At 36.9% G+C, this 12,502-nt stretch overlaps 1 protein-coding gene across 2 annotated transcripts in view; it reads left to right on the top strand.

Annotated features, from left to right (window-relative positions):
• LRP6 (low density lipoprotein receptor-related protein 6) overlaps positions 1 to 12,502 on the top strand; it is a 149,702-nt gene that overhangs the window by 82,085 nt on the left and 55,115 nt on the right. For both annotated transcript variants that reach the window (XM_011953772.1, XM_011953779.1), the window contains exons 4-7: positions 1,193 to 1,389; positions 4,135 to 4,266; positions 6,814 to 7,210; positions 8,289 to 8,460. In XM_011953772.1, the coding sequence (XP_011809162.1) occupies positions 1,193 to 1,389; positions 4,135 to 4,266; positions 6,814 to 7,210; positions 8,289 to 8,460 (898 nt within the window). The remainder of the gene's footprint in view (positions 1 to 1,192; positions 1,390 to 4,134; positions 4,267 to 6,813; positions 7,211 to 8,288; positions 8,461 to 12,502) is intronic.

Genomic DNA, 12,502 nt, shown 5'->3' with positions numbered 1-12,502 from the left:
CTGGGATTACAGGCTTGAGCCACCGCGCCCGGCTGTATTTTTTTTTTTTAATAGAGATGGGTTTCATCTCGTTAGCTAGGATGGTCTGGATCTCCTGACCTCGTGATCCACCCGCCTTGGCCTCTCAAAGTGCTGGGATTACAGGCGTGAGCCACCGTGCCAGGCCTGAATCATCTTTCTTAAGATATATGATACTTCTAATTTCTCTTCAGTAGCTTATGTTTTCCCCTCCCTTTTCCCTTCATTTTTCTTTCCCTTCCTCCCTCTCTACCCATCTCTGCCTCCTGGGTGGGCTATTGGGAAATTGGGAAACATGAATTTATGAAAATATCAAAACATGTATTTTTTTGAATATTATTTTGACTCAAAACATGATTTGTTCATTATTCCAGAGCATTTGCTTGTTCTATAACTCTTATACTCTACAAAGTTCTGTGCCTTAAGTGCTAACCAGGCTGTCTGCTTTTCCTTTTAAACAGTATGTATTGCTCGTGAACATTTTGGGTCTGCTTTGTCTCATGAATATATTCTACCAGTGACAGAACTTCTTTTTGGCTCCTGAATAGAGTGAAAAGCCAGCTAAGATGATTATTTGCTGGAGCTAGACTGGGCTTTGCAGGGAGAGTGCTACCTGCATGCCATTTTGGCCTCATGTTTATGTTTCATTCTAAGTTGTCAAAACCATAAGAAGTGATGGACAAAACAGGCTCAGGTTCTTTGTTCTTTCACATCAAGAAGGAAAAAACCTATTGCTGATATAGATCTACTTCAGTGCCAACTGTAACCCCTGTGATTTTTCTCATTACTTACCTTTCTCTGTCTGATGACATGAATTACGTGAAAGGATGGAAGCTGTGAGTCCAGAGATGGTAGCTGAAGAGGAGGATTTGACAGCAGTGCAAACAATGAAAAAGCAGTGCTGTCTCTCTGCCAGGTATCTTGTACTGAACTTGAGGCCTGCTGCCAAGTTAGGGACTATTCCGAAGTGCTTGTTTGGGGCTTTTGGATACCTTAAAAATATATATGAATTCATTATGTAAATTATTTTTTATAGGTGTATTTGACCTAATGGTATGTATTCTCAAGATTTGTATGTGTTAATGTGAACTAAGATCATTTTAATGGGAGAGGTGAAGTTATGGTAGAAGAAGAAAATTTAGAAATAAGTTAAAATTTTTCTTTGTATTAATAGGCAGGCAGTGGTTAAAGGTTCGCTTCCGCATCCTTTTGCCTTGACGTTATTTGAGGACATATTGTACTGGACTGACTGGAGCACACACTCCATTTTGGCTTGCAACAAGTATACTGGTGAGGGTCTGCGTGAAATCCATTCTAACATCTTCTCTCCCATGGATATACATGCCTTCAGCCAAAAGAGGCAGCCAAATGGTAAGTGATCCTTGATTTTTAAATTGCAAGTTGGAACAGCTTTGTAGCACTCTAATGTCTAGCTTTAATGAGAATCAGGAGGAGGGAGGGCATATCCAAAGATAATTGGCGGGAATAAAAATGAGTTAAAATCCTACTTGGGAGGCTGAGGCAAGAGAATCACTTGAACTCGGGAGGCCAAGTTTGCAGTGAGCTGAGATTGCACCATTGCACTCCAGCTTGGGAGACAGAGCAAGACTCGGTCTCAAAAAAAAAAAAGAGTTAAAATCCCAGCACTTTGGGAGACCAAAGCAGGCAGATCATATGAGGTCAGGAGTTTGAGACCAGCCTGGCCAACATGGCAAAACCCTGTCTCTACTAAAAAATACAAAAATTAATGGGGTGTGGTGGTGTGCACCTGTAGTCCCAGCCACTTGGGAGGCTGAGGCAGGAGAGTCACTTCAACTTGGGAGGTGGAGATTGCAGTGAGCTGAGATTGTGCCACTGCACTGCAGCCTGGGCAACAGAGCAAGACTTTGCTCAAAAAAAAAAGGGAAAATGTAAAAATATAATTCAGGTTAGGCAATAGCCTAGATCATTTGTAGCCTATCACTACAGAACACCTCAGACTTTTTGGGTCAGCAGTTCTAGAGGTGGAGAAGAGAAAGATAGTTTAAAAATTGAGATAGCTTATATGCTAGGCTTACAACAAATTAAGTTTTTGTTCATATTATTTCTTTCAATATGTAGTTGCATGTGTTGATGTGAGTGTGTTTAAAAAACAAACTCTTGGGCCAGGCTGGGAGGCCGAGGCAGGTGGATCACTTGAGGTTAGGAGTTTGAGACCAGCCTGGCGAACATGGGGAAACCCCATCTCTACTAATAAAACAAAAATATTAACCAGGTGTGGTGGCGCATGCTTATAATCCCAGTGACTTGGGAGACTGAGGCTGGAGAATCACTTGAACCCAGGAGGTGAAGGTTGCAGTGAGCCAAGATCGTGCCATTGCACTTCAGCCTGGGCAACAAGAACAAAATTATGTCTCAAAAAAAAAAACCTCCCTCTTCTTTTTAAGTGAAAACTCTGTTAATCTAGAATATATTTGAATTTAAGTACCTCAGCTTGCTAAATAAAATACCTACTTAAACTTTTCTGCGTATCCCTCCCACCTTGTTTTCCTTAGTTTTGGTTCTATTTTTGGTCAGCTTTTACAATGACTTGGGCTATGACTGCTGAGAACTTTTAAGAGATGACTGGAATTAGGTTTAAAAGGAATATGAGAATGTTAAGGGTTTGGCACTTTTGTGTAAATAAATGTCTGGCATCAGTCTGAGTGTATTTCAGATTTTATTACATAGCCAAAAATGAAGAGTTTTTGCAACATGTGTTGCCTTATATTGGCTCTTTCAATTTAGGGGGAGATAATCAAATATTGAAAGTGTTATGTTGGAATCTGATGATCATGAGCCCATAAAAATGTTTTTAAATGTATGTGTTACTCTTCTGTACAAAAGAAAACATTCAGTCACTCGTATGAATTTTTTTTATTCTTCATAGGTCTGAAAAGAGAATTTTCCCTGTTTTTTGTTTGTTTTTTTGAGATGGAGTCTTACGCTGTTGTGCGTTTATGTGATCATGGCTCCCTGCAGCCTCCAACTTCCAGGCTCAAGTGATCTTCCCACCTCAGCCTCCCGAGTAGCGGGGACTACAGGCATATGCCACCACACCTGGCTAATTTTAGTATTTTTTATAGAGGTAGGGTCTCACCATGTTGGTGACCCAGGCTAGTCTCAAACTCTTGGGCTTAAGTGACCCACCCGCCTTGGCCTCCCGAAGCGCTGGGATTACAGTCATGAGCCACCGTGCCTGGCCTCCTGTTTTTCATTTTTAAATGGCATTGTTGGTCCTTTGTGTTTTACTAATTTGAGAATTTGCAGTTATCTTTCATGTTGGTTACTTTTATCTTTCATGTTCCATTGGTCTCCATCTTATGTTGATTTTTTTCTATGAGTATTGTTTGGACATATCCTTTTCCATAATTTCCAAAGTTTGCTAATTAGTTTTCTCTGCTTTTCATTTTCCCCTTTTTTCTGCTTATCCTTTCTATGTTAATCTTCCCAAGGCATGACTTTTCAACATAATTACTTTTCTTGGCTTTCAGTGTCCTTCACTTTAATCTATTCCCATTCTTTGTACTCATTCAGCGTTAGTTCCTTTTAGTTAATAGAAGTCTTATCCTCCAGTCACACCGTTCACCTGGTTATCTTACCCAGTTTGTAGCCCCCAAAGTTTTATTCAGATAGCATTACCATACTTGAAATGTCCTCTTATCTATCCGTCCTATCCTTGAAGGCTCCTGTGCTATATACTCCACAAAGCTCTTCAATTCTTTAAACCTCAGTGGGTTTTCTTCCCATATGACTCTATACTTATTGTCTATAATGTGCAAAATTGCACTTAGTTTTATTGGTTTTTTTTTTTTTTTTTTTAGTTTTACTTTTTGTTAATTTTGTTTAACTGACTGAATTGTAACTTCTTTTAGGGCAAGGATCTCCTGCTTTACTTCTTGTGTATTCCTCTTTGAATACAAAATACTAAGTAAATTCACACTGATTAATTCCTGTCTTTGCAGATGGTTTGATAGTCAAGCACCTGCATGACATTTGGTAATAATTTTGGCTTATCACAGTTGTTCATGTTATGGTTGTTAACCTTTGTGTACTTAGTAATCATTGGTATTAATCAATGTGATTTATATTTGACAGCCACAAATCCATGTGGAATTGACAATGGGGGTTGTTCCCATTTGTGTTTGATGTCTCCAGTCAAGCCTTTTTATCAGTGTGCTTGTCCCACTGGGGTCAAACTCCTGGAGAATGGAAAAACCTGCAAAAATGGTAAGAAGATATTATCCAAAATGAAAAATTTTGTAACTATTGGAATTCTTTATGATTTGTTTTCTCTATAATCAGCTCTCTAGGTTATACTGCTTTGGGAGACCAGTCACTTAATTTCACACATGGTTATAGAATAGCGTGTTTTATTCTGTGGCATCACTTGAATGCTATTTTTTAAATTACTTTAGTGTTTTAAATAACATATTTTTGAAAAAAGTTACTTGTTGTATCTTTTCTGTCAAATCTCATAGTCATTGATATCACAGTTGATACTTATGGAAATGAGTATTCTCATAAAGAATATATTGTTAACAGTTAGCATTTGTGAATAAAGAACCTCTGTGAAAGAAAGTATGTTTATTAAACTGTTAGCTACAAAGAATATCATGAGATATATTTTATAACAAATTATTTAAGGACATTTTAAATTGCTCTTTAACAACAGAGAGATTCTTTCAGAGCTAGGAAAAAAAATCCATATCGTACTGTTTAAAACAACTTCTTTTTATACTTAAGAAACACACTTTGCCTCTTCTCCTTACTCTTAATTCCCTATAGAGAGAGGGCATGTTGGAGAAAGTATACTGATTTAGGACATTTTAAGGGACTTACAGTTTGGAAGAACACCAGTTCTTCTGTTTTTCTTCTTAATGAGAATGTTATTCTTCATTATCACCCCTATGGATCACCATCTGGTTCTCTAGCAACCAGCAAGACCTGGTAAGAAAATTGTTATATTTAGCTGTGGCTTCTTTATCTCACTCTGAAAAGCAGAAGCCTGTGTTTTGGAGTGTATTAGAGTCCCTGGCAAGGGGGCCAGGGAGTCAGAGAGATGGAATTGAGTCTGTGTACAGGATGTTTGTTATGACTTGGCATTGATAAATTATCCTCATAGTAAAAGGTGAAGCTGGCTGACTCTTGTCAAATGGTTTCCATGGCAGACAACAATTTGGTTTCAATTTAAAACAAAAGGTTTTTGTAATGTTGCTTTTTTCTTTAAAAATGTAGTCTGACTTTAAAACAGAGGATTTATTTTAGCAATAATGGTCTATCTGCTCCCTCACAGCAGTGCAAGTGTACATATTTAACCAGTTTTGAATTTCATATGTGCATTTGGCATGTAGTAGCCTTAAGTTAACTGTTCTGTTTTGATCACCTTGCTCGAATTAACAGCTCTATGACTTCTTTGTGAAGTTCTGGGCTGGCTCCTTTTGGTTGTTAGCCGGGGCAGTGAATTGTACAAAGTTATTCCTACTTGGTTCCTGCAGTGGCATTTGGGCTGTATTTTCTTCAAGTTGGATTCATTTACAATTAGCTCTAGAGTGAAAGAGCCGATTTTGAGAGGCTTCACTCCTCTTCTCAGTTTTTTACCTTGTAATTGCAGGTTGATTCTTGAAGTTTATATGCCAGCATTTTGTTTTGGACTCATTTATTTAGCTGGGAATCTTTTCTTGTTCTTTCAGTTGTCAATTTGCTTACTGTCTTTTATTAGCTTCTTATAGTTAGATGATTTTTTGCTGGTGGTTTACTTGAACATTTAAAATGAGAAGAAAATTGAGCTCAGTATCCTCATTCTTAGTTATGTGGTTAAATATTTGGGGCTTGGGCTTAAAACAGTTCATAAATAAACCTAATTTAAGATTCAGTAAAATAAAAATCTGAAAATCTTTATTTTTTAATATTATTGGTAAGTATTAGTTAATATTTCTTGAGTACTTACATGTTCAGTACCTTCCTGAGTTTTAGATTTACCTCCTTTAATCCTTACAGCAGCCTTACAAGGTATAGATGAAGAAACTAGGCTTAGAGGGATTAGATATTTTCCCAATGTTTGTGTAGCTTCTTGAATCAAATTATATTGGATCCACAACTCTTAACCACTGTGTTATGTTTATCTAGTTCCTTCCCTCTACTGCAGCTGTTTGCTTCTCCATAGCTTGCTTTGTCCTCAATTCTGTGAGGTATTGCCATGTATTTCTCTTTGTTAAGACAGCTTTACTGAGATGTAACTTATATACCATATAAAATCCATCCATTTTTTAAATTGTACAATTCAGTGACTTTTTAGTAAATTGACAGAGTTACACAGTTATCACCATGATCCAATTTTAGAACATTCCTATCAACCACAAAGATTCTTGTCCTAAATTTCTTTATCTTTTTTTAAAAAATGCTTCTTGAACAAAAGATCTATATCCTACATCTCCTTCTCCTTTAATACTCAGCTACTTAGCTTCTTAGTCATTACATAGTCATTATTCATTGTACTTTTAACTAGCTGGATTAATTCCAGTGAAACCATAGAGTGTATCACAACTTAATTTGGAGAGTTAGCCATTAAACAGCTTGACTTCAGAGTAGATTCTTCCTATTTCACTGTATTACTTTCCATTTCCACTCTAAAGAGAGCTTATATCCTTTTGTGTTAATTTATGTATATTTTATATTAATTTTATATTTATTTTTCAGTTCTTGATTCTTTATCTAGAGCAGGTAAATTTTATCTCTGGGTTTCAAACTATTCTTCATTTCACTTTGTTGTTCTAGGTGCCACAGAATTACTGCTTTTAGCTCGAAGGACAGACTTGAGACGCATTTCTTTGGATACACCAGATTTTACAGACATTGTTCTGCAGTTAGAAGACATCCGTCATGCCATTGCCATAGATTACGATCCTGTAGAAGGCTACATCTACTGGACTGATGATGAAGTGAGGGCCATACGCCGTTCATTTATAGATGGATCTGGCAGTCAGTTTGTGGTCACTGCTCAAATTGCCCATCCTGATGGTATTGCTGTGGACTGGGTTGCACGAAATCTTTATTGGACGGACACTGGCACTGATCGAATAGAAGTGACAAGGCTCAATGGGACCATGAGGAAGATCTTGATTTCAGAGGACTTAGAGGAGCCCCGGGCTATTGTGTTAGATCCCATGGTTGGGTAAGAAGCTCTACTGATAGAAAATTCTGTGTGGTGTTTCTGTTTTTCACAGGTTCCTAAAAACATTGACTAAGATAACATGACACACATATATATATATGTGTATATATATATTGGTTTCCAGTAAACAGCTCTTTAATGACTATCTATTTTTAGGATATGGTGATTGGAATACAATCTCAAGTTTAAAAATTGCTAGTTTTTTGCATTGGATGTCTTAGATATTTTTTCTTTCTAAATTAAGTCCATGTTTGCTGACTTTGGGTGTTGTCTGCAGATTTTGCTCGGATTGCATCATTACCATGAAAAATGTGGAAAGAAATTGTTTTCAGAACTCTTTCCCTTCCCCTAGAAGCTTTAATTCCATTTTCAGTACTTTATAGTAAGAATATAGCTTACTTTTATTTCCCTAAATACATGAATAACTTGATTTCCAAAACTTTGTCAGCCTATGCAGCTTTACTTCTAGTTTGTTGTTGTTTGTTTATTTGTTTTGTTTTACCATGCCACCCGGATCGTAGTCTAGGGAAGTACAACTTTTTACATACTCAACAATTTTATTATTATTATGAGATTTTTTCTGAGGACGAGCATAGTGACAAATTACACCTCAGTATATACCAATGCCTTAGAGCCATTTAAACATCCAGGAGCCATAAGAATCACTTAGCACTGCGGCAAGAAATAGTTATTTTGAGAATTCAGTTTGCCATCTGACTAATACTGCTGTGATAAGCCTTTTGTGCCAGAGATGACAAGCCATCAAGGAAAAGAGAGAAAGTTCATGGAAAAGGGTACACAGTGTTTTTTTTTTTAAAAGAAGTAAAACTATAATCTCGTTATTGGGAGGCATTTTCAGGATTGGCTCTGGAACACGCTGTTTGATCTGAAAATTTCCCACAATCTTACATACTGCTGTGATAAATGTCTTAAACACACTCTTCATATGCTTTTTTTTCCCTTCTATGGCATTAACTGATGATACCAGTGTAATAGGAGGGGTGGATCTCACCTTTAGAATATCTGAAAGTTACATTTTATTATCTATTTTTAGCTCATTTTCTGTATACTTCTATAGGTACATGTATTGGACTGACTGGGGAGAGATTCCGAAAATTGAGCGAGCAGCTCTGGATGGTTCTGACCGTGTAGTATTGGTTAACACTTCTCTTGGATGGCCAAATGGTTTAGCCTTGGATTATGATGAAGGCAAAATATACTGGGGAGATGCCAAAACAGACAAGATTGAGGTTTGTTTTTTGCTTTTTCATTTTCAAGCCACTTTTATAATGGGTTTTGAGCTGACAGTATAATAATTTGAGTACAGATATTCTTTCTTCTTGACAGTTGTCTGGGGTGCCAAAGGTACGTTTTACAGAAATTTTACTCAACCTTCATGTTTCTAGGGATAATATATTCTCTTCCACGTAATCCTAGGATAGAGAGATGTATTGGTATGAGAAATGGCTGTTGATCAGTTTCTAGTCTTAAAAGGTTATATAAGTGATTTTCGACATTTCGGGTAAAGCCATTGCCTGAATTTCCTAGGGATAATTTCTGCAAACCAAAATTATGTAAGCTCTATACTGGAAGAACTGGCTGTCCTAAGTTAGGAAAACAAAGTCCATATGTATGTGTATGTGTGTGTGTATATATATCTTTTATTGCTGTTACTTGTTTTGGGGTGGATGGTAGAATGTATTAAATCATATGCTGGTTACATGCAAACAATTTTAAAATTGATTTATGGGCTGTGTGGGAGCAAGACTAATTAAGCAAAGGTTGGGAAAAAACTATTTACCAAGTGGTAGAATTAAGTTTGTGGCAATCAAATAGATTATGGTGAAAATAATCAGTGATTAATATTTTATCACAATGTTTTGTTAGTGGCATGTATCTCTGATATTGGTGTTAAGTCTAAAATTAACAACTTCGAATTAGACTTTGCTACAGGTCTTATGGATTACATAGATAAAACAGAGTTGGGATCTCAATTTTCCTTTGGGGGAAACTTCTCATGCAAGGATGGCTTTAAACGACTCTTCAGAGAGACTCTGTACACATCTAATGGACAGAAAATTCAGACTCTAGAACAGTTGTTTTAGAAAGGTATTCTGTAGAGTACCTATGACTCTGAGGGAATAATGACTTAAAGGGCCTTGCTTCCAAAATGGAAACTTGGAGTAGAAGAAACCCCGTTAGTATTCCACCAGGCTCAAATACTGAAAATGGCATCTGTTGTTCTTGCAGCTGGTTTTCATTAATAGAAACTTTTGCATAGACTCCATAAATTTTCTCCCTGTTAGTATTTCACTGCCTCCCACTCTTTTCAAATCCAACTTATGTTTGAATCTTTTAACAGTTGGAGTGCATTGGTAATGAGACAGAGGTTATGAGTTCATGTTTCAGACAGGCTTTTAGCTTCATTTTGGTCTGCTTGAATATAGATTGCCTACCTAATCCCATCTAGTCCACACCTGTGGATTATCAACTATACATGAGTGTATAGGTATGAGTATGCTTAGGAAAACAGTTTAAAGCCCATATATTTTAGAAGAATATCTGTAGCAAGAAAATTTACATAAGGGAATGCTTTCAATTTATTATCACACAGGGTTTTTTAAATTCCATGTTTGGTTTTGCCCATCTTAGCCTGTTATAACTGACTGATTAGCCTGAAAATAAAATCATTTGTTTCTTACTGGGAATATTTCAAGGCTCATTTTCCCCACTTTAGGTATAATTCTTTAGTTACAGAAATGTATTCAGAATAACAAATAGTTCAGAAGGGATTCAGATAAAAACATTACAATTTATGGAGTTCCCAGTGACTGTCTTTAAGAATAAAAATTAATACACTTTATAAAACAATATATAACATTGATTAAATAGGATGTATTTTCCTAGTTTGTAGTGAGTGCAGTAGATTTTAAAATTAGAATTCCTTTTCTGGTCACTTTGTTATGTTTCCTTGAGCTATGCTCATATATATATATATACACATACATATAGTGGCGTCATTGGCTCCTTCAACCGTTCTTTCCTTCTTCCCTGTATGGTACTAGCGTCCGTAAACCTGTTTTTAATTTTTTCCATTCATTCGTTCATTTGTTTCTTCATTCATTCATTCTTTTAATCTGCCAATGCTCTGTCACCCATAAATCTTATTTTTAGATACATCTTTCTCCTTCTAGGTTTGCTGGAACAGAACTGCTGTTTGGTTTTTGTCCCCTTTTTATAGACTGATGTTTGTGGTAAATTTACTTCTGTATACATGAAGACCTCCCTTTATAATTTCCCCTGGAGATTCGGATGAGTTTTCACTATTAGGACATCAGAGCCTTTGCCATTTTATTTACATAGGCACATCTAGGAAATAAAGAGAGCATATAGTTATTTATTCCCTTCTTATGTTGATGTAAAATCTGATACTTGGCAAACTAAAGAAAGAGTGCAGCTCTTCGTCTAAATTAGTCTTGCATAACTAGGGGAGAAAAACTGGGATTTCCCATCCTGAGACTAGTAGTGATTCTAGGAGCAACTGCTTCTACCAGCTTTTCATCTCCCTTGACTTGATAATACTGAACTTGAAAACTTTTAGAAAGATATGTAATTTTAAAAATCCCTCTTTTTCCAAGAAGTGTATTTGCTAGCCTTTTGTTAGTGGCAGCTGATCCCAGATACTGATCTAACCCTAGTCTGGGTGACATTCTCCCTTCTAGTCTCATTTTCCTTAGAAAGCTTCCTAGCTTTTGTCATGCCTAAAAATGAAAGCTGCTTTTCGCTGGGACTATAAGAGAGTATCAAATTATGGTTGTGTTAACCCTGTTCTCTTCTGAAAGACTTAAGAGTCTGTTTGGTTGGCCAGGCGCGGTGGCTCACGCCTGTAATCCCAGTACTTTGGGAGGCTGAGGCAGGTGGATCACGAGGTCAGGAGTTCGAGACCAGCCTGGCCAACATGGCAAAACCCTGTCTCTAGTAAAAATACAAAAATTAGCTGGGCGTGGTGGCGGGCACCTGTAATCCCAGCTACTCGGGAGGCTGAGGCAGGAGAATCGCTTGAACCCTGCAGGCGGAAGTTGCAGTGAGCCAAGATCATGCCATTGCACTCCAGCCTGGGAGACAAGATGCAAGACTCTGTCTCAAAAAAAAGAGTCTGGGATCACACTGTTGTATATGTGTTTATAGTACATTTGGAAAGAAAAGATAATTATTTGGTAAATTATTATGTAGCAAGGTAAGACATAGTAAACCTATGTGTCTTGAGTGGATCACATGGGAAAGTCTCATTGTGTTCACTCATTTATGCTGCCTACTCGCTTAGTGGAAATTCTTTAGATCAGCTTCTCACTTCCTCTTTTGTAAGTGGTGATGTGACCAGATGCTGGCTACATTAGGGAAACCAGGGAGAAGGAATGAGGAATTCTGGATATTAGATGTGTTTTTATATTATACAGAGTTGTAGAAAGAATGACTAGATTTAACCTAAGCTTCTGGAAGGAGAGATTGAGCATAGGGCATTGCTAATGATGTCACATTTTTTTAAAAAAATGGTTGTGGTATTTGGCTCCTGCTTTAATAGAATAACGTATATGTGAGGGTATGTCTGTTTTCCCTACTTGTCAGGTGATAGTGGCCACCTATCTGTAGGTGTTATTTAAAAGGTGCTTGCTAGTACTTGTTTATGTCTCTTCTTCATTATGCTGAAATGACTTCATTGCCTTTTGTGGACAAACCTAATTTACTTGTCTGCACTGTACTTCTGCCACCACCCCCTCCCCGCCTCCCAATTTTTACTATATTGTTGTGGGACCTTCCCATAATAAGTACTAAAGCATTAGCAGAAAGAATAATTTTCATGTTATTGATAGGGGAAAGATCAAGTCTTTATTTCGATTTTATATGACCCTTCAGGAGGCAGAACAACATTGTCTTAACAGCATTCCTTTTTATTGGGGGGTCAGGTTTTACTGCTGAAAACGTCTGTTGCACTGAGGGCATGTAGAACTTCTTACTAATAGCAAAGATATGTCATTGATAATTTATAGGTTTAAAACATTTTTGCCATGGTGTAAAATTCAGAATGTACTATTAGCTTATATTTTCTTGAGGTTACTTTTCTTGTTGTATACCCATTTAACTGATTGACAAAAATCAACATGTTTCTAATCTTTGGTTTTATTGAAAGCAGTGGTGTTGTCATAGCTAAATTTTTCTCACAGTTTCTTTTTTCCTTCCTTCCTTCCTTCCTTCCTTCCTTCCTTCCTTCCTTCCTTCCTTCCTTCCTTCCTT

The sequence above is a fragment of the Colobus angolensis genome, unplaced genomic scaffold (genome assembly GCF_000951035.1).
Source record: "Colobus angolensis palliatus isolate OR3802 unplaced genomic scaffold, Cang.pa_1.0 Scaffold11, whole genome shotgun sequence".
Classification (NCBI taxonomy): Eukaryota; Metazoa; Chordata; class Mammalia; order Primates; family Cercopithecidae; genus Colobus; species Colobus angolensis.
The sequence above is the reverse complement of the archived record's forward strand: the minus strand, read 5'-3'. Positions and strand labels throughout refer to the sequence as shown.